The 21,543-nt window shown below is 33.9% G+C and overlaps 2 protein-coding genes and 1 long non-coding RNA gene across 3 annotated transcripts; 1 reads left to right on the forward strand and 2 right to left on the reverse strand.

The window, feature by feature from the left end:
- Positions 1–464: 464 nt before the first annotated feature.
- On the reverse strand, positions 465–900 carry LOC135140276 (uncharacterized). Its single transcript, XR_010282245.1, has 3 exons — positions 836–900; positions 620–717; positions 465–570 (listed from the first exon to the last, which is right to left on the reverse strand). It is a non-coding gene; the product is annotated as an uncharacterized LOC135140276 (long non-coding RNA).
- Positions 901–16,404: 15,504 nt separating this feature from the next.
- LOC135140277 (uncharacterized) lies at positions 16,405–17,318 on the forward strand. Its single transcript, XM_064070768.1, has 7 exons — positions 16,405–16,481; positions 16,538–16,678; positions 16,742–16,787; positions 16,844–16,894; positions 16,956–17,064; positions 17,114–17,167; positions 17,220–17,318. Exons 2-7 carry the CDS (start codon positions 16,571–16,573, stop codon positions 17,230–17,232), a joined length of 381 nt encoding a protein of 126 aa, XP_063926838.1. The 5' UTR covers positions 16,405–16,481; positions 16,538–16,570; the 3' UTR covers positions 17,233–17,318.
- A 275-nt stretch (positions 17,319–17,593) lies between these two features.
- LOC135140273 (splicing regulator SDE2-like) lies at positions 17,594–18,769 on the reverse strand. The gene is made up of 5 exons (XM_064070766.1): positions 18,597–18,769; positions 18,379–18,544; positions 18,156–18,325; positions 18,025–18,097; positions 17,594–17,975 (listed from the first exon to the last, which is right to left on the reverse strand). Exons 2-5 carry the CDS (start codon positions 18,483–18,485, stop codon positions 17,594–17,596), a joined length of 732 nt encoding a protein of 243 aa, XP_063926836.1. The 5' UTR covers positions 18,486–18,544; positions 18,597–18,769.
- Positions 18,770–21,543: the final 2,774 nt, after the last annotated feature.

The following is a 21,543-nucleotide window of genomic DNA, read 5'->3' on the forward strand; positions in this document are numbered from 1 at the left end:
CTTGGAAGGCAGATTCTTTCAAAAGTAAAGTAAAAACAAGCCAAATGCATGACCATTTTTAAGATAACAACCACTTTAAGCTTGGCGTATAAATTTTCTATAAAAGAATAATAGTATTCACACGCTTTGTGAAGTAAAGGCGAAGTAAGTAACTCCGGAAATTTGTCAAAACAGATTTTATTCTGGGAATCTAAATTATAGAAAAGGAAAATTATAATTTTTTTTTTAATTTTTTTGAACTAACGAATATTCCCTTCTGCTTTACACTGGCGATCAAGTAAAGTGGCCGCTTCCTTTTTCTCTTTGCTAGCATTTTCTTGCAATAATTTACTTTTCCTTAAGGAACTGGAAAGAAGCGGTACGTGATGATAAACAATAAAGTAAAACTTTTGAAGGGCTAAGAATATAATTATAAAAATCTCAGGTCAAAAGTCTGCATTCCTAGTATTAATATTTACTTTCAAGAAAACTTAACACCGATAATTCGTACTCCATAGTAAACTGATCTGAATGAACTTTTTCAAAGAAGCTCTCTATAAGTTCATTACGAAATGGTGAAACTTTAACTTCCTAAATTAAAAATTAGTAAAATTTCAAAATTTTATTAAAAATTATTTACCTCGTAATTATTGTTAGATCCGGTATTTGGTTTTATAAATAAAACGTTAAAAAAGGAATTTCTGTAAATTTTATTGTTTAAAAAGACGTCCAGCCAAACTGTTTTTTTTAATAAAAAAGTAAACTATATATGCTATAATATTATTATCCCAGTATTTTCCGAACAAGCCTTTTTTTTATATTAATAAATAAAACTCTAGTAATTTTTAAGTTTAACCTATAAGCTTTTTTAAGTCCACAAGCAAAGGATACATTCTGCTATAACGGGACCGGCCTTTAAAGGTTACACTCGAACAGCGTTTGAGTGTAAAGAAATAACAACTTTTTATTGCAAAGATTTCGTGGTGCAAATTTAGTAAGATGTCAATTGTGATTTGTCATTGAACAACAATAAGCCCGATTTAGCTTGAAAAAAGAGTGTACTTGCTTTTTTAAAACCGAAAAATTGTTTACAATAATTTAAAAATGTATAATTATGTTTCAAGGTTGAGGATTTGTTAGATCCTACTTCGTTTATTACCAAAAATAAATTACTCCTTTTATAAAATTGCTTTATACGATTGTTACCTTTATATTTTTCGAATTGTGTCGCAAGTTATTTTTGCCTAGTAGTCTCTATTTTAAATTTAAAACTCGAATACTACTTATTTGTTAGCGATCTTGAATGACGGAGTTAAAACTTAATTCTGTTTACTAGATGGTGTACTACTTTATATTTACTCTCCATTACAAAACTCTACTGTAGACTAAGTATTACTTTAAATTCAAAAAATTAGGAAATTACTTTATTTTTTATAAAAGTTAGTTTTAAATTGTGAAAATAATACCGGCTAGTTGATTTTTTTTTTGAGTTTCGTACTGAAAATTTATATGCCCGTTTCTTATGACATTATCCTAGTATTTTTTCTTATATAATTTAATAAATACTAATAACCTATACAATTATTATGTACTACAAAATAGAGAAAAAGTTTTTTTATATATGTTATGATAAAAAGTACTTAGTTAAAAAAAATATTAAAGCTTTCAAATTTAATATTGGCGTAATATAAGCAAACTTCTCTTAGACCGTTTTTCGCAAAGTCAGTCTATATAAAGTATTAAACGTGCTGCTGCAAAAAACATTGAAGTAAGCTCACTTAAGTATTTATTAAGTTCTGTAAATAACGCTATGAATTACGTAATGCACCACAGAAATGGCACAGAAATACTAGCAAACAAGTGCATAAAAATTTATTTCCGGTATAAAAAATTTGATAAATCCAAAGTAACTAACCTTTTAAGCAGCAGACCACCCGGGAGCTGTAAATAAAGCTAGTAAAAAGGCTTTTTTAAAATACTTTTTAATCTTTTTTCCTTATAAAGTTTATTATAGAGAAGTTAATATAACGTAGAACCACTGGATTTTCTGTACAATAGTTCAGTTCAGTTATTATTACTTTAAAATCAGCATCTACTACTAAGAAAAACGATTATAAATACTTAAAAGAACTTTAAAAAGCAAAATTTATTATATTATACTGCAGGCTAACTAACGAAACATGCTTAATATATATTATTTCTTGGTGTACGATGGGGTTGTAAAGAAAACCCCGAATTTAGGAGCTCTCAAAAGGGTAAAAGTGTACACATTAGCTTTAAGCTTGTATCAAAGCAACTTCATACACATATATATCAATAATTTTCCCTCTAACTCATGTTCTATACTAAGAGTGGCTACGCCAAAAAATAGCTGTGGGTGAAATAGTGCTTAGAAAACAACCGCCATAATGTAGCGCAAGGACAAAATAGCGCACGGCATAATATTATTTATTTACGAAGTTGACATACTACGGCCAGGTCAAAATTAGAAGAGGCCTAAAATTCTGCTTAATCTTACTTACGAATTAGAAAAGAAGCCCTCTACGCCAGAAAGGCAGTTAGGGTGGTGAGAAGGTAGTGTGGGCTCCTATAACGTGTACTTACTCCCGTCACAGGTTATGTCTTGAACAGTAAATCGTTGGGACGAGTGAAACATTTATCATAGCTCTCCGCGCTAATGAGAAGGAATTATTCAGAAAGTGTTCCAACTTCAAGTCACCAGGCAAGTGTGCACCCCGCACAAACTATGGGGCGCCTGTAATTATTCGCAATAGTCGATTTTGCACCGCTTGAAGTCGCTTTATGTTTAGTTGACTGCCATACGACCTCGCCACGGCTGCAAGAGTCAAAGCCGGTTGAATATTTGGAAACAAAGCTTAAGTTTGTTACTTATTGAGAAAGAACTCTTTCTACATAAGAGGGACTAAAAATCTTTGATTGATAGCCCCACGAGAAGTGCTTGCTGCTCGAAACACCCAAATACTAGACTTTCGTGTGCCAGATGCCAGCTTGAACTCAAAGCGTTATAATAGATGCTGTCGTTTTATGTCTCCAAATTATAAATATAGTTTTACTGTTAAGGGGGTTAATAGTGATTCGCCACTTACCAATCCGTACCTCAAGTGCGAAATATAAATTAGCACGCGTTTAAAGTGTTAGAGAAGGAAACTTGGAGCAGAGATAGGCAGCCGTATCGTCCGCAAACTGTGACAAAAAAGTGGAGGTATCCCCAGTTCTGGATATGCCCGACATGTATAAAGCAAAATAAGAGGGGAGGTAGCAGCGATACTTGTGGACTCTCGTAGCCAGTCCGTTTCAATATGAGCTAGCTTTTTACACTTTGACATAAAATGTCTTTTGGTAAAACAAACACCAGAGAAGCGAAAGAACATAATCTGGTACCTTCAGGATAAATAGTTTCATTGGATGCCCAGCGTGCCATACCCTGTCTAATACTTTATCGATATCTAATAATAATGCAGAGGTTGACTTGTCATTAAACCCTTTTATGGTGCGCTTGGAAAAACGCAAAAACTGCTGCATAGTAGAGTGACTCCTTTGGAATCCAAACTAAAACTCTTGTATATAACCAGTACTCTTCACAAACTTTCGCATGCATCGAAGTATATCAGCTTCAGCTATTTTGCCAATATATGGCAGAAGACTTAGTAGGGTAGTCTTTAGGATTTGAACAAGAACGCTTTAATTTAGGAATGCACATGACCACTACCGTTTTATTAAATTGTTAAAGAAATGTACCTGACTCAAAAGAATAATTAATAAGTGAATCTAAGACCGTTATTGATGTCTCGCACAAGTGTTTAGCATGTCGTTGGTTACGTTGTCAGAACCTGGAACTTTTTTAGTACACAGAAGGTTTATAGTCGTATCGGTATAATCGCAAGTAATATTTCGAAAATTGTTACTGCGAGTAGAGGTGTTTTCGGTTTTAGGCAGTGACTTAATAAACTTCGCACGAACACATCCCTTAACTTAGTCGTCATATATAATCGGTCTCCGTCTTAAGGACCGAAGGTTGAGGTTTCTTGCGATTTCTTATACATTAGAAAAATCGCCAGTAGGTTGTAGGGTTTCTCGAATTTTCAAGATGGGTAAGTTTTGAATCCCAAGGCAAATTAATGTGGCGCTTTTGACTTTTTTGACAAGTTTGTTAAGAATTTGTTCATCTTCGAGATCTCTGGAGGATAAGTATTTACGTCTTTACCGTCTTCTTAAGTTAAGGAGATATTCAATTTCCTCGGGTAAGCGTTCTTTATGCGGAGAAACCGACACTGTAACGGGAGCCGTTTAATGTGCTTAAGTATCTGTAGTCTCATAGCGGTTACCAAATCATTGAGGGTAACTGATGGTGCCAAAGTAATTGAATCCTCGATGACTGGCGTAATTACTTTAAATTTATTCCTTCCGTATACCTTCTTTTGTAATTCAAAGGCTAAACTCTTATAGGCCAATTTCGTAAAGCACGGGGAAGAGGACAGAGGAGAGATCCGCTATTGTGGTTAAGTTAGAGTCCATTCGTATTTTTTTGTAATAGCAATGTCAGGTACATCTAAGGTCCCTTTTGAAGTTATGTGTGTTGTTCTAAAGGACCGCGGAAACAAAAAATCCTCATATTTCAACGTAGTTTTACAGTTCAAGTCAATTAAGATTCCCACTTTACTACTTCCTAGAAGGCTCTTTGCATTTCATCCCCATTTAAGAATTACAGCATCGCGATGTTTAAAAATAATGGAGTTCTTTATTTCAAATATTTTTTGGAAGAGGAGCAATTACTGTCTGGGAGTATGACTCTGTTTTGCGATTTGTTGAGGACATGTGTTTGCGCAAGTGAGAATTTCTGGTGTAATAAGAACAACCTCGACTCTCCTTGCCAGTTAGCGCATTTCGGAGGGGCATCTGTGCCTTCGTGCAGCAGACAGCGGTAGCACTGGTCACTTATTTTCGAATATTTGATTCCTTCAACCGAAATTGAAAGATGACAAACTAAAGTTATTTTGTATATCGAGATCTCAGAGTTCGGCAAATGTCAAGCACTAAAAGAAGAGCTTTCCTTTCTTTCCGATACCTTTTCATATGAGCAATCTTTAGTGGGTAAAAACCTTGATTGCCTAAGTAATCCTTAACTGTGCTACAGGCAAATTCGGAAAAATTCCTCTCATCGTCATTATCAAAGGCCTATCCTCAGGAAGCCGATAACTGTAAAACCCGTTTACTTTCTGATAATAAATTTGTGGCCAGTCGAAGGTTATCAGAAGACACCAATATTCTAATGCCATTACGGATATTTTTAGATGAATAATTGGTACCGTTTCTTTCATGCAATTGGGAAACTACATCTGGTCACCGTTGTTTCTCAAAAATAAGCATTGGTGGGAGAATTTCTCTGTCTCCAGAAGGTTTCCAGCTGTTGATAGGTTGAGTTTACTGTTCTGTGGAGCGTAAATTTTAATAGTTAAATCACTCAATAGGCGGAAATTCGTTTATATTAGTGCTTCAGAATTTTAAAGGTAACCCTTTAAATAGGAAATGGGTAAAGGTTCAGGTTTGCAAAAGATCAAAATAGTCATTCGCATGATTTTGATTTACATCTTTAAAGTGACAGATTCTAGCTCGTTAAGTGCGTTTAGCGCTATTTTTAATTCTTTTTGAAGCTTTTCAGTTAACGTTAGTATCTCAGCGACCAGAAGGACCAAGAGTCACGACGTTGAGCAATATATAAAAGTAAATAGCAAAAATTAAAAATTAATAATTAATAACTTAAGTTTTCTAAAAAAGATAAAAAATATATATAAAGTGGTAGTTTAGACTTAGTATATATATAAAAATAGAGAAAGTTTTTGTTGCACAGTAATATATCTTCTAATAAGTAAAGTATATATAGCAACTCCATAGTAAAAAGTATAGGCAGTAATAGTAATAAATTTGTAAATAAGTAAGATATTTTTAGAAAACCGTGGTAAAAATACTACATAATATCACAAGACCATAGAAGTTTATATGTAATAAGCGTAGCGATGGATCAAGCCTTCGAATTAATAATCCGACACAATTGAACACAAATTTATATTGCAATTACACTATATTGTAACTTATTCTTTATTCATATTTAATTTAACGCTACTAAAGAGAAAATCCTAATGAATAAAATCAAAAAACACAACACTTAAGCTGGTAAATTGACTGCAATAGCTTTTAAGTATTCTCCCACGTTGGCGAACCTATATTCGAGGGATTATACTCTGCAACCTTTTTTAAGTTGCACGTATATTGGAGTTTCCGGCTGTATAATTCTAGAACTGTATCGAATTATATAAAATTTGTTGGAACTTTGTTTATTTTCCAGCTAATATAAAAATTTATAAATATGTGATGGATGCTAACAATCTAAGTATGTTAAAAGGAAATATGTAATGCTTCCATGGAATTATGGTTTATAAATGATTAGTATATACACGGTCAAACATTTTAAGTAGTATCATGGTTCCACTTTATGTAGTTGTCCGCCAACCTAATCCCTTTCCTAGCTTCTTCGAGTGGCGCCACTCCAAGGAGAAAAAAAAAATTTTCAGCAACGATTTCAAGAGGGAACAGTACATTCCCTCCCCAAGGAGTAGGCGAGAGCAAAAAGCATCTGGCACCGGAAGCTGAAAAGTTTATTTTCTCTATAGTTGTGTATCGGATACAGTTGCTTTATTTTTCTTTAAAAAACAACCAACCAATCCTGCTTCCGGCAAAAACTCTTTTAACTGTTTCCCGGCCCAACTTCGAAATTCAACAATAATTATAGGATATAATTTTTGGTTCTACTTCAATAAGGCCCCGGAAGAGTTTCTAAAGCGTTTCTTCATTTTGTTTGGCAACAAAGCGAAAACCATCAGGACCGCCTTACTGTTCGTCAGCGCATGAACTGTAAACAATGGCGTCCCCAGTGGCGAGTAATTTTTTGATGTTTCATCTATTGCCCATAAAAAAATTCCTTTAAAAGAACAACATTTCTACGAGTAGGGAACATTATTCCTTTTCTGTTTTTCTAAGTTCGGTAATGTCCACTTCGTGAATGTTGTTAGGAATTGCTGAGCTTATCACCCCCTTCTTCCTCAGTTTTTATACTATTTTTATCAATGACTCGTAAGAGGGTACCATGACGGCAGCCTCTTTCGACGTAATGCTGAGATTTACTTAAATAATTTACCTCTGTTTCAAGTCGACGTAGCTGCCATATTCCGAACCAATTCCTTATTTCATTCAGCTTGGTTTCTTGCTGGTTCTGGAGCATGGTCATGTTTTGTAGTTAGGATAGTTTCTATGACTCTTCAAAACTCAAAAGCGTGCTTTTATGGGAATTTCACACCACTCTTGAAGCGGATTTACTAAAGTACGAAGGGTCTTCAAAAAGTATTTTAACATGCTATCTTCTACTTGGCCAAGGCTAGCCCTAGTTGGCCAAAGGAATTAATTTGGTCCTAATTTACCTAGGCAAAGCGTAGGCAACGTCTACTGGTAAAAAACAGAGAACTTTATCTCTTTCCCCTCCTGACTAGGAATTTTTTTTCCCTTTTACTTTAGTAAAACTAGCCAACGAGCAGCTCGCGAGTGCTCGCTAGTTTAGTTCTACGAAAGAAAAAATCTAAAATTAAAAAAGGAACTTTAACTTCTCGGTCTCCTTGCGGTTGTTCAGTGGATGGTGCTGGATTAGCTATTATCTCAAGGAATTTTTTCTGCCTTGTGGAATAATCTAGTGCCTCTTTACAAGTATTAACGATTGTTGATAACAGACTTCTCTGCGTTTCTGCGCTTAATTTTCCCCATAATTGTTTTGGTTGACTGAGTTGCGTTATCGAAATGTTGAAGGTTTGGCTAGACCTGGTTAAATCCTAGTAAACATTTGTAATACTTTAATTCATAACCAACTCAGAAGAAATTTAATAGCAATTAGGTTGCTGTTTACTCGAAAAACATCAATTTACACATTGAAGAACGGAGTTCGAAGCTCTATAATGCTAGTTTAACTTACTAATGTTACCCCGTGCCCAACCATGAACCGCTTTCTTTTCTTCCATAAGAGGAACTTATCCAAGAAGAGAACATAGCTCATGGCTTCGAAGAGTTAGGTGAAGGGGAAAGAGATACAACTATAACCTGAATATAAGAAGAAAGTTACAAAATTAAATTATAAAATTTTATTAATGAAAAGAATTTTGATTGATCGCTATATCGATAACGATTAATTTTTAAAATCTGTTTTATTTAGTATGACCAAAAATTACTATAAAAGGTAATTTTTCAAAAATTTAATGAACAAAGAGAAAATGATTGGTGGTAAAACTAATTTAGAGGGATTCTTCGAATCCGTTTTTTAGTATAAATACCGCGAAGCTTTTACAATGAAAATAGAAGACAAACTTTAATTATAATATTTATTATCATAATATTTTTTTTGCAAATAATTTTATTTACGTATTATTCATATTCTTTTGTTTTATTTTTTCTTATGAATTCTAATAAAGTCATTAGTTCTTTAAATGGTGATGTTTAAGTGCTCATGGCTTAGATCAAAGCGACATGGGAAGCTAGAGGAGTAGCTTTTCCGATCGCCTTATACAGACTTTTTCGAGACCTTCATTATTTTAGAGAATTCTAGGGTTGTTAAGGTAAGTTGTTATATCAGAAAACCTAACTTAACGTCTGGAGAGGTAAGAATAACTTACATCATGAGAGTTCCCTAATTACTAGCCGAGTACAGATAGGGTAGGTTTCCGTTGAGTGCTTTATGTAGTTTTATACCAAATAAAGAGTACTCGAGCCCCTGGAATCGTCTCCTAACAAAAACGAGAATAAATGACGAAAAGAGCCGATGAAAAATTTATACTATCTAGATTAATAATTCTAATCGTAACTCTTCTCTCCAACTATAGAGCGAGTCTTGAAAGAAAAAGTTTTCAAGAAGAGTGAAAATAATGCTTTCATGAAAAAAGGCACCTACTCTAATAACAACAACATTGCTGATAGTAAAATAATAATAATAATAACACAGAAAACAAAGGAAGTGGTAGTAATAAATTTAGTAAAAAATTTATTGCAAATAACCTTAACGACGGTAACAACTTTAATAGTAAATAATTTGCAATACCGCTAAAAACTCTATTTTAAACTACTACTTCCAGTTCACGAAATATCTCTAGCCCAGAACCACCTTCGGCGTCTACATCCTCTCTTGGGCGAAATAATAAGTTCCCGCCTGCGTTTCTCTACGAAAAACAAAAGTGAAATCATTTTCTAAAACTTCTGCTAACCCACGACGATTTGAATTCTAGGGTCACTCGTCGAGGAAATAAAATATTATCAGCAAGAGCAGGCTAGTATCAAGCCATCACTAAGCTTAGGCGATTAAAAAACGCTACTTCATATTACCTACCAAATAGCAGAGGACAAGCCTTTAAAGTTTGTACTCCGCAGCATCTATTGCAATCTCGATATCCAAACCGTCGAGACTTAGGCATGCAAAACATCTTACCCCTCCCTGTGACAAGGGTGCACATGGAGAACACTGTCTTGGGAAACGTACAAAGCGACCTCTAGCAATGGTGTCAGTCCCTGTGCCAAGTTGTGATCGACAAAACATGTTGAAATTAAAGACAGTTTTCTATCTTCAGGTTGTAGTGGAAGAGTTCCGAGAGAGTAATCAAGTCGGACAGTGCCATCGCTGGCAGGTCTTTAGATACAGCGTCAGGATTGTCTTGCTATGGGCGAGGGCATCTCTTAGTTACACAAAACCTTCAACACAGTTTGATATCTCCGACAATCCTGCAAAGCATTGAGTTACCCTCTACTTAACCTGCCAGGGGCTCGCGTCGGTAATTGCGGCTAACAAGCTCCACAGCGGGTTACTTAATACCTCAGATCTTGGTGCCCTTTTAATATGATTTTTCTCAGTTAATGTATGTGGAGCCCGAACTGTGTCGGTAACCCCAACGTCCGTATCTTCGAATCTTACTCGGACTGCGCATCTTAGGACCACAGTACCCACATACATGATGAAGACAAGGATTTTAGACGTTTTAATATTACCGTTTTAAAAAATTTTCATTTTTCAACGGTAATGGAAGTTCTTTACGAACTCTCGTTCTACCATACGCCAGTTTTTCTAAATTTAGGTGACGAAAAGGATTTCTGAGGACATATATCAGAACTCTTACGGGCGAGGCTCAATTCTCCGAGTCTCTTGATATAATCTTTATAACATTTGAGTCTTACTCAGGCTCTGTCCCTCTTGACGTTGCTGTTGCTAAATTTGAAAAAAAGCGCTTTGACCATAGTGTACTACACCGCCGCGGCAATACGTGAATTTGAGTTCCGCCCTAACCGCTTGCTTGATAAATTGAAGGCCCTCAGCTTCGATCAAAGAGGCGTCCCGAAAAAGTAGCACATAATAGACTAAACCGGCGCATTAGTAAAGAGATGCCACCGCACCACAACCGATTGTGTGGGAGACAAAGTTAATTAGTTACTCGGAAGGTAACGGTAACAGTCGAATATTTTTCTGGAAATTTACTAGAAAATACAATAACCCAGCGCGTTTACCATATTCTATGCGAGACAGCAATTTTTTTAACGGAAAATGATGCTGACAAAGCGACACTTTTCGCTGATGAATTGTTTTGTGATTTAAAATTCCTTGCTGATGCCAAGGAACAGCTGGAGTTAACCATAGTCGAAAGAAATCATGGGAATTATTAACGCTCTACCGAGACGAAAGACACTGACCCCAATCACCGAGGTGATGTTAAAGCTATTACCAATGGTGGCTGTAGAACGTTTATGCTGCTTTATCAACTCTGCGATTGCTCTTGGCCCTTCCCATTGCGCTGGAAGACGATAACTGTTGTAGTGCTCCCGAAGACACCACGCTCAAGCAAATATATGCCTATCAGCTTCTTGTCAGCCGTTGGCAAAGTAGCTGAGGGGGCCATATTGTGCTGCTTGAAAACATCTGTTAACGCAAGGCACACCCTTCCAAAGTTAATTTGGATTTCGCCAGGGATACTTCAAGACTCAACAAAAACTCCTTCGCATGACAGAGTGAACGATTCGTGCCTGTTATTTAAAGAAGGCAATAGGCGCCTTTTTTTAAGATAAAACTGAGTTTGGCACAAGAACTAGCTTCACATTTACGCGTCATAGCCCTTCCTACTGTTCTTTTTAACGTAATTAAGTCTTAACTCAAGGGCCGCGTCTTCGATATACGTTTGGGTGATACTCTCTCACCCCTAAGATCACTAAAAGCCGGCCAAATTCTCAAAAGGATCTCTCTTACCACCCCTCACCCCTTAATCTTTGCAATTTATGTGCGCGAAGTGCACAGTCTGACGACACCCCACTCGCGGATTGCCTTATATGTGATACATAACGGCGAATTTTAAGTGGCCGGCCTTATTGTGCTAGCGCCTAGTGACGCTTACCAACTGGTGTGGTCGTTGGAAAATTATTAAAGAAGAAGCGCACTACACCACAACCGCTGTTGACCTTTACAAACAAGATAATTATTTGGTATCCTCAGGCGAAATATCTGAGGGCCCTTACTGAGAATATATAGCGGTGAAAGTCAAGGTGGTGGTTCAAACTATTTACCTTCTACTTTGCGCCCGAAGGAAACCCTCGTTGCGCAACAGAGACGATTGTATGTGTTGTGTATCCGACCAATCATTTCATACGCGTCTACTGCCTGAGCCTGCAACCCACCGGTAATAGTCTCTTCACTTTAAGTGAGGTAAAACAAGCAGCTACGCCTTTTGACTGGCGAGCGGTGAATTTTTCGCAAAGACGTTGTCGGCTCTGAACTGGTAACAAATGTTGCAGAGTAACAAACATTTATCATTTACTTTAGTAGCATTTCCATATAACAAAGCGCAAGCAAAAATACAATTCTTGTGTTTAAAAAAGGAATTGTTTAATTAAATTTTGGAAAAACCCATTGGCTGAAAATTTCAGATTGATTGGGTCAGGTTTCTCGAAATTATTTAAAGCAATGCAATACATATAGAGCACGGAATAAGTGCGCGTTCATTTTAACAAAGTTTAACTCTGTTTTCTATTCAGATTTTTATTACAGGAAACTCCAGTACCCTACATGGCCTGACTTGGTCATACAAGATTTGGGTGTGTTTGTCAGGTTAAAACCTGCTATGAATCTAGCGTGCACCCCTGTCTTCATTTTCATTGGATATATATTATGTTATATGCGCCAAAGCATGAAATTTTCTGATTTGTCTTTTTAGCTCTTAAACAGACATTTAAGGTTTTCCTCCTTAGGGCGAAGGAGCAGATTCTGTTGCTTTCTTCATACAGAGCATCTGTCGCAAATTTTCTCTGAGCTACTTTTGCTTCATCAAATTTCTAAGTTCTTTTTCTTTCCACGGTCTTTTCTTAAGTTCTATTTTCGCCTGTGAGCAGCTTTGATGTAGTTGTGCACATTAGCTTCACTTTTGCTCTGAGATCTTCTGTTAACTATTATTGTTTAAGGTTATTAGTTCACCTTTTTGTTTTTTTCTCCTTATTATATATTTTAAATTATAAGTCCATCTCTGGGCGCTTGTTATCGTCAGAGGACCTTACTATCTCTAGAATCGTAACAAAATCTGTGGTATTGTAACCAGTCTTTTAGTTGTCTCTTAGAATCCTGGCAAAATACTGAAATTATGCTCGAATATACTATACTAGAGTTGCCTATTGATGTTGTCTATTCCTTTGGTGATTATATACCTGCTTAATTATTATGAAATTGTTTAAATTTACTAAGTTCTATGCCTACGGTAATTTTCAGTGCAAATAGCCAAATCGAGCGCAAAAGTCAAGGGCATCATAATATAAGTGATGAAAAAACACTATATTCCGCTCCCTGGCTGATGTTAAAGTGCTTAGCTTGATATGTTTATATAACTTTATTTGAAGACCATTATTGGGCTGAGAGCTTCCAAAATCTTTGATAGTTTTAAGCAGTGCTAGTATCTAGTAACTATAATGTTACTAGGTAATCGTACTACCTTGCATAGGGTTATTTATATATAGGGCCGCTCAATGTTGGTTTTTGTAAAGCACTGTTTAGGTAGTTTTAAACAGGTATTTTTTTTTGGCATTTATTTACTATAAATAGATTGGGAAATATGGTTATTCAGTTTATTAAATTAACGTATTTTAAATTATGACATTTACTTTTATATTAAAAATTGTCCCATATAGTTTAAAGTTGTCTGTTATTATTATTTAAGCTAACTTAAAGCTAATTATTTAAATTTCTTGTAATAACTTAACTACTGAAGATGTAATAAGACCTAGAAAACTTTTAACATTTTCTGTGGTAGCTTCATTTATTAGCTCTTGAATAACTAAAAAATATTTATTTACCAATTATGTTGCACTTTTTTCTTTATATATATATATATATATTCAAAGTCAAGATAACTCCTCATTTAAGCGGAAAGTTTGCCAGTTTTGAAGGCAAAAAAAATGTCATTAGTTTTTAAAAGCTCTTAATTTACCTTCGAGGTTTAAAAAATAGATATGATACCCATAGATACAAAGCATTAAAGTTTACCGAAAATACTTTTTTTCCTCTATATTAAAAGTGAATTGCACTGCCAATTTTATTATAATAGTGCCTTTAACTTTGGTTAAAGTTATATAGGTTGTCCGATTTTAAATATAAAATTTTTACTATTAAAATAACGGTAAGAAAAATATATTTTGATAAGCTAATTATTGTTTTAGAAACAGGTTTGCAAATTATTAGTTAAGTTTTTTCATGTTTAATATATTTATAATATTAGGTTTGCCTATCTTTTGAGTTTGTTGGTTCGTGTATAAGTTCTCAAAACCTTTATTTGATAAGCCGCTTTTAACTTTTCTATGTTTACTTTAGTGTTTTGTTTAAACTGGCCCATATTTTTTTACGCCTTATTAAATTTAGTGAACAAAGTTATCATAGCATAGTAAACATTATTGACTATTTTATAGTTTTCGTTTAGAGTAAAGATTAACACGGACCGGAAATTTTAGTATAACAAAATGTTTAGTGTAAACTTAGAAACTTTACTGAAATGTAGCTGTGAGTTATTTATATTATTCGCAAGGGCGCGCATTATACAAGTTTTTAGTGAAAACAAAGTGCGAACCCCTTGCAGCAGTTGTAAATTATATAACGATTTACGACATAAGCTTTGAATACGATTTAAATATGTTATAAAAAGTAAAAGATATACCATATAGATGTCAACAAGAGCACAAAAGTAAACCATTAGTTAGGCTAATAAATTATGATCAAATATTAGAAAAATTAAAACTCCGTAGTCGACTTACTGTGGATGACCCCATTCAGAGGCCTCTAACAAATAGTAACTTAATAAGTTGTTTGCTAAAAACGTATATTCCCCTCTTTTTCGCATATCGTTACCTAAGGTAGAGGCGAAATTTAAATTAAAGTATTGAAAACCAAGAATTTTATAGAATTATTACTTTATAACAAGTTATAGTGAATTAGGTGCAATACTTTAAACCTAATGAATAAACTTTAAATGAGTAGCGAAAGTAATTATCAAAAGGAGATTTAGGGTATATTAATAATAGGCCTAGAAATTTTTTAATAAGCAACGCACTTACTTGTAAAAGCATCGAGTTAAGGGTTATATAGAATAAATAGAAAGTGATCCTCTTGATATAAGTTAGCTTTTACAGTCATGACTATATAAATGAAGGTATGTTTACGCTAAACGTATACTGACATTTTACTTAAGGAATCGTAATTTTTAAAATTTAGACCTTTTTTTATAAATATAAATTCAACCCTCGGCTCGTTACTACAAACCACCTACGTGATTCGAAAATACTAATCTTTCTAGACTACACGACTGCGGAGATATATACTTCCCCCTATTAAGGTAGAATAATTTTATTTCTATTTTTAGTATATGCTAAAGTACTAGTAATTGGTAAAAGGTGTGCACCTATATACTTTGCACCAGGAAAAGACCAGCTAATTTTATTTTTGTCGTCATTGCGTAGTTGTTGTTGGTTAATATTAGGCGATAAAGATGGACGATTTAAATAAAAAGATTTATCGCCTCCTTAAAAAGTTAACGCACTGCAACTCTTTAGAGTTAAATGAGAATTTGCTTTTGGTAAACAAAAATCAATTTTGTACGTCTTTAATCTCACGTTATATCCCTCCATATTAGGAGTTAAAAAAGTTTTTAAAAAAAAATAACCGCGTTATAAATGTCGTCTTTAAAGGAGTTTTTGAGTCTTTGAAAAGTGAAGACCTTAGGGTACTCATAAAACTTTATAGAATTGTAATTTTTTAACTTTTGAAACAGGTTAAATATAATACTTTTCAGTTGGTAAAATATTTATTTTTACGGTCCTGTAAATTTCGAAATTTATTGATTGAAAATATCAAAGAGTACACTTTTCTTGTTACTGGTAACCTTATGCAACTCTACTTTAGTTTTTTATTTCTTATTTAAGTCTGTACTTTGCTTGAAGGGCTCGCTGGGGGACATAAACAGCTCTTCTCTGAAGAACTTGGCCGTCGTCTGAAATATGAATCTTTGTTAAGTCTTAGCGAGTGGAATATAAAATATAGCAGTCAATACAAAACAGTTTAGCCTCATTATTTTATTAATTTTTTAAATTTTATTAAAATTTTAATTAGTTGCCCCTTTTTATTTCGTACCTAAGTAACTTCCATAAAGTAAACTTTGAGCAAATAATAGAGAAAAGCTTTAATATAACTGAATCAAAGTTGCCGGTAATAGTTTCTATGTACAATTAATATCATAAGTAGTTATTATCCTTAATAATAATATATATCTAAACAGGCGCAGCGGCAAATACAGCTTCGCCAGCGCCTTTACGAAACAGTCTTAGAGCTTAATAAGCTGAAGCAAGAACTGTATGACCAAGTAACAAAACTTGTAAGCTCATATAAATTTTTAAATTTTATAATTAAAAAATTAAAAAGCTTAGTAGCCTGAGTAATTTTTGACATGTCTATTTTACACTCACATAGGATAATTGCTTCTCTCTACTTTTCGACAGCAAACCGAAAATTGTAGTTCATATATTATAATTGTTTTACTAGAAGAATATTATTAGTGTCTAGGCGCCTGAAATTTCTATGGCCACCGAAAGCAAGTATGTATTTATTTAAAGAGTTGGTAAGGCTGTCAGGCTTAGATTTTGGATATAGAAGTTCGAGTTCCTTTGGGTTTACTACAGAAAAAATTATTCAAGTAGAAGTCAGCGAGCACAACGCCTCGATCTTAAATTGCGTGAGAGAGGCATGTCCTTCGGCTATTATTGGAGGCATAAACTATTTAAATTTCTTTATTTAAGTTTAGCTGGGCCGTTTAAACAAAGTTGTGTATCTCCCACTTTTATACAAGTGGCAGAAGGCATTCCAAGCAGTCCAAAACTTTGAAAGTTTAGGGGTACTACGCGATATAGTTTCATCAAAGAAAAAAGTAGAACCTCTCTGTTTTCTAAGATCCTTGAAAAAGAGCATAGTTTCGTAAAAGATATGATTAGCTCCATTGAACTAAGGCAGCAACAGATTATGGCTGTACGAGTTAATCGTGCTTTGCTTAGTGAAATAATCAGCTTGCAGGATAGTACTGGCTCGTTAGAGGTGCAACTTCGCATTTTATCCTTAGCTCTTAATATATTTTAAATTTTTCGCACTGTCCCTGAGAATCTGGAGTTGCACGTTTCTTCTGATGCCGAGGACGATGGCCTCGGTTCCTACTACTGCTTAGCCTGAGATTATTATACTTTTAATCCATAAAAAACGTAGAGAGTGATTTCTTGGACAGCGAAGATGAATACACAAGCGTTTCTTTTATGGGTAATGCTAAAGATTCATTTTTTTCCCCTTTAGTTATTGTAAATTCGGTGCTCTTTCGCAGGGCCCCTCTTAGAAAATGGTTTTTTGGGTCAGCAAGAAGGTTATGTGACTGAGAATCTACCACTGGCCGCCGATAGAAGTAGCAATCAAGCAAATCTAAAAGATGCGCAGTATATATTACTTAACTAAATATAATTTTCTTCTTAAAAATTTTACAAGTTTGCAAGGACAAACGCGTAAAAAAGCATATCATGCAATTGTCAGTAAAAAGAGGTTTATATAATCAAATATTTTTTAATATTGCTTGAATAATCCGCTTAAAAAGGAGACATATATAAAGATAAGTTGAGGAGATCTCCTTTAACTTGAACGGAAGGCAAAGTAAAGTAGACATTCAATAACGTTTCTTAGTTCAAAAGTTTAATCACAAGTGTAAAAAGCTAAACTGAAAGTTTACTGCTTGAAACAATTTTTTAAAAAAACTATAAATAAAATAACTACCTAAAAAAAATTTATACTATATTTAAGATTCAATCTCAAATTTTTTTTAATAGAAGCTAAACGTTATTGTAGGAAAAATGTAACTCGCGAGGTTGGTTACTCACAATACAAAAAACAAAAAGGAAAAGAGATGCCAAAGTTTATAGATTTCTTACGAACTGTTCAAAAAAAAAAGTTAACTACTCTTAACATCTCCCGCTACTTGCCCTCAGTGAGCGCCTTATATAGCCGGGCTGCTCGTTGTTCCAAAGTCCCACCGCATTTTAGTTTTCGCGCCAAAAGTTCTTGTTTTAAAAACTCAAGTCCAAGTTCCTCCAATTCCTGACTAGTTTTATACTGACACAAGTCAATAGGATTTTGTACGGGATTAGTTTCCAAAGGCTTCTTTTTTTGCTTAATTTCATCGCCGGAAGTCGACTCTTTACAGCTCTTGTTATCGAGAGAAGGACAGGAATCAGAAGGTACTCCACACGTTGCTTTTCCTGTAAAGGAATCCACGTTCGACTCAAGGGAGGTATTTTTTAAAAATTCGTTTAAGTCTTCAGTATTTTCGCTAGAGTCACTAAGATCATCTTCGTCCCTTCTTATAGTTAATTTAAATTATCTAAGCCATCTTTAAAAAAAATTACCAAATTTTCAGAGGCTTTGGTCGGTGGTTTACCTTTATTGCTTGGACGCGCTCTTTAGATTGAACACTAAAAGCTGAATATCAACTTTAATATTAATACCCTTTACAAAAAAAGAAAGTGAAGGAAGATACCTTCACCGATGGCGGCTTCGATTGAACATTTGATCTTTTTTGTCTCATCCCCAAGTTTATTATAATCAAAACTGTGGCTAGGCCCTTCCAAAATATTAGCTTGCCTTTTCTTCCTTTTCTCCTCTTCATTTTTTTTCCTTTCTTCCTCTTTAACTATCCAATTTGCTAACCTACAAATTTTAAAATTTTTATTAAAAACTTTTGTAAAAAAATCTGAAAATACATTTCTTCTTCGTGTATATCACGTAGTCTTCGACCGGATAAATCCCTGCAAGCTTCAAAATTTGTAGTTTCTTTACTAGCAGATCTCGCACCCAAATTTCTAAGCATCTGGCCAAAGCCACCTTTTCCGCCACGTAGGCGAAGAAGAACATCGATCCGAATAACGTCTTTTCCAGAAATCAATAAAAAAATTAAAAAGCAAGAATAAAGAAAACTTACCATTTTCTTGAAAATGTGGTAAATGCGTTAACGTAGAGGCCTCTTTTCCATTCCATCTTAATCTCTGATCTTTAACAGGTATGTGGTATATACCCTTAACAAGCTGACCTAGTAAACGATGTGTAAGGCGTATAGAGCATTTACCCCAGCAGATATAACGAGTGCGAGAGTTAAAAGTAATAAGTAGGTGCATCACAATCACTACCCCAGTATTACAAGACGTGTCTTGTAGAGAAGGACTTATGGTTGATTTCCGTCCTGATCGATTAGTAATCATAAGCTCGCCATGATCGTGGTTGGAGAATTATTGTAAACCGATTCGTTGTAATAAATTTTTTGTAATCGTTGTCAATAGTATCGAGTGGGATGTACAAATTTCGCTTATTTTTAAAGATTTCTAGCTTATAGGAAACAGTTTATGCTTCTCACTTGTGAATTAATTGAACAAAGGCAAACTAACGGTGAAGTAAACATTAAATTAATTAATAGTCGGCTTCTTAACTTTTGTTACAAAATCCAAATTTACAAATCATTTAAGATACATACTTTTGCCGCAGTAATATGTTATAAATTTAAAATTTTACTCATGAATACTTTCAATCCTTGACATTTCTCAACTATTCCTATTAATTAATTAAAGTGAACAATGTATAAGTGGTACTTAAATAGCTTATAATTAATAACTTTTAAATGCTACGCATTGTCGTGCCTCGTATTTAAAACTGCGTGATACCCTTTTTAAATAAGTTTAACGATAGGTGTTACTACCATTAAGACTACTTTTAAGTTGTACCCGCTGGGTACGTGGATCATACATTCTATAATTTATTTATGTTGTATATATTTTGATATAGCCCGTAAAAACCTCTATCATCCAAAAAACTGTAATTTCAATTATAGTTCCCTGTTTAAATTTTAAATGCTTAATAACTAATTTTCTGATGGGAAAAGAAAGTAAAGGAGAAAAAAAAAAGAGCAAGAATAAAAACAAGTACAAGTATTTGCTTACTTTCCTGCGAATAATAACCATAAGTTACAAATCTCTGAAAAATAATTATCCTAATGTCTATGTAATACTGCTCAGTGTGAAGTTTGTTAAACTTAAAAATGAATGAAAACAATGTTAACGAAAATTGTTTTCTGTTAAAGACAAACTACTAGGATTACTTTACATTAATACTTTGCAAAGGAATGCCATCTCTCGCGATGAATATCAGTACGAAGTCATTGCAATAAATTCTAAGTCAAAACAGAGCTCTGCATTTTATACCAATAAAAAAATTTCATTATTGAACAATCTCACAACTAACATTTAAAATTTATAAATAAGTGAGGGCACGTTAATTTCTACAGTTAAAGAAATACGCACAGATAAAAGGGAGTGATATAAATAACACATTTAAAGATTTATTTGGAAGAGTAAGTGTTTTTTCTTACTAAGACTTCTAGGGCACTCTCGAATATCTGTTAAGTGAACAACCTTACAACCTATATACAATTTGGCGAGGTGCATCTATAAACTAAAGAGTGAAGCTCCAAAGAGCACACAACTTACAGAATACCTAAAGAAAACCAAATTCTTTGTCACATAAGTATATAAAATGAAAATCCAGTGAATTGACCCAAGCAAACCTTTTGCATGCGAAGTATTATATTATGACCATAAGCTTCAGCTGAATACACAGTTTTCAACAGACACACACGTTGATCTATACTCTCATTGATTGTAAATGCTATAATAATATTTTTAAATAAACTTTAGAACGCACGAAGTGAGAACACACCTAATGAACCGACTATTATATCAACATACTATCACATTGCACATCCCGACTTATGCTGAAAATGTAAAACTTAATATTGAAACAGAATCAAGACGACAAAATTATTAAAAAAAAACAACAACCTGAACTTAATTAAAAATAATATTTTTGTAAGCACAAACAGTAATGCCATTAATTATGAACAAAAGGACTATTTTAAACACCAGTAAAAGCAGAATAAAAAATTAATTGTAATAAACTTGACTTTACCTTATTCTTCCTTATACAACTAAGGAAAAACAAAAGATCTCTTAACACAGAGACATATATATTAGAAAAGCTTTGTAATGCTCTAAATCGATTTTAAGAGTTGCGAACAACCTAGCATAGCAATAAACTAAATGCTAACAATTAATTTCCAATTATTGAGAGCATCGAAACTGAGATTTGCACTTATCAAACAGAACGTTATTCGCGAATAAAGGAAGCATCCTTGAAATATCTTAACATTATGTCCCCCAAAAGTGGGATTACTCTACAACTCCCCTTTATTTTTTTTTTTTTGAACATATAAAACCTTTATCGAAACTTTGCACGTCCCACTTTTTAATAAAGTCATAATTTCTAAGGAAAGACAGGAATGTAAGAAAGGCCTCTAAAGAACAATAATTTTTCCTTAAACTCTAGAATATGAAATAAAACAAATTAAAGATACCCCTAAGAACGAAAAAATCATCTATACAACGATGGTTATATATTGAGAAAAACAATAATTATAAGACAAGGCTAATGCTTAAGGTCTCACCTAGGCCAGAGGTTGTTATATAGGGAAGCAGGCCTCTGTGAGATCATTTCTCTCTTAAAAAAAAATCGAAGACTATCCCTTTACACATGGAAAACATCACAAGTACCTTTTTTCTTCGCTCTAAAACGGAATCAACTATTACTTTACGATCACTACAGAAAGATTACTACATACGTATTACAAGGAATCAGTCAAGTTATTCTACAAAGACCTTTAACAACGGTTAGGTAAATATGGTTGTAAGTGAAGCTTTATTGATGACTGTATCTTTTATTCTGCCACCGTGGAACCATAACCAGCATATACGATGAGCGATTGCGTCATACTTAGGTATGTTAAAAAGTTATTAACAAAAATTAAAAGAAACAACCACGTGTTT

This window comes from Zophobas morio, unplaced genomic scaffold (genome assembly GCF_036711695.1).
Source record: "Zophobas morio isolate AGI-343-1 ecotype UQ-CSIRO unplaced genomic scaffold, CSIRO_AGI_Zmor_V1 ptg000039l, whole genome shotgun sequence".
NCBI lineage: Eukaryota > Metazoa > Arthropoda > Insecta > Coleoptera > Tenebrionidae > Zophobas > Zophobas morio.

Coding starts and splice junctions, on each gene's coding strand:
- LOC135140277 (XM_064070768.1), top strand. CDS start 16,571: ATGATTAGCTCCATTGAACTAAGGCAGCAACAGATTATGGCTGTACGA. Junction 16,788..16,843: donor TGCCGAGGACGATGGCCTCG/GTTCCTACTACT, acceptor TAAAAAACGTAG/AGAGTGATTTCTTGGACAGC. Junction 17,065..17,113: donor GCAAATCTAAAAGATGCGCA/GTATATATTACT, acceptor AAATTTTACAAG/TTTGCAAGGACAAACGCGTA.
- LOC135140273 (XM_064070766.1), bottom strand. CDS start 18,485: ATGCTTAGAAATTTGGGTGCGAGATCTGCTAGTAAAGAAACTACAAAT. Junction 18,098..18,155: donor CGAAGCCGCCATCGGTGAAG/GTATCTTCCTTC, acceptor GTTGATATTCAG/CTTTTAGTGTTCAATCTAAA. Junction 17,976..18,024: donor CCAAAGCCTCTGAAAATTTG/GTAATTTTTTTT, acceptor AACTATAAGAAG/GGACGAAGATGATCTTAGTG.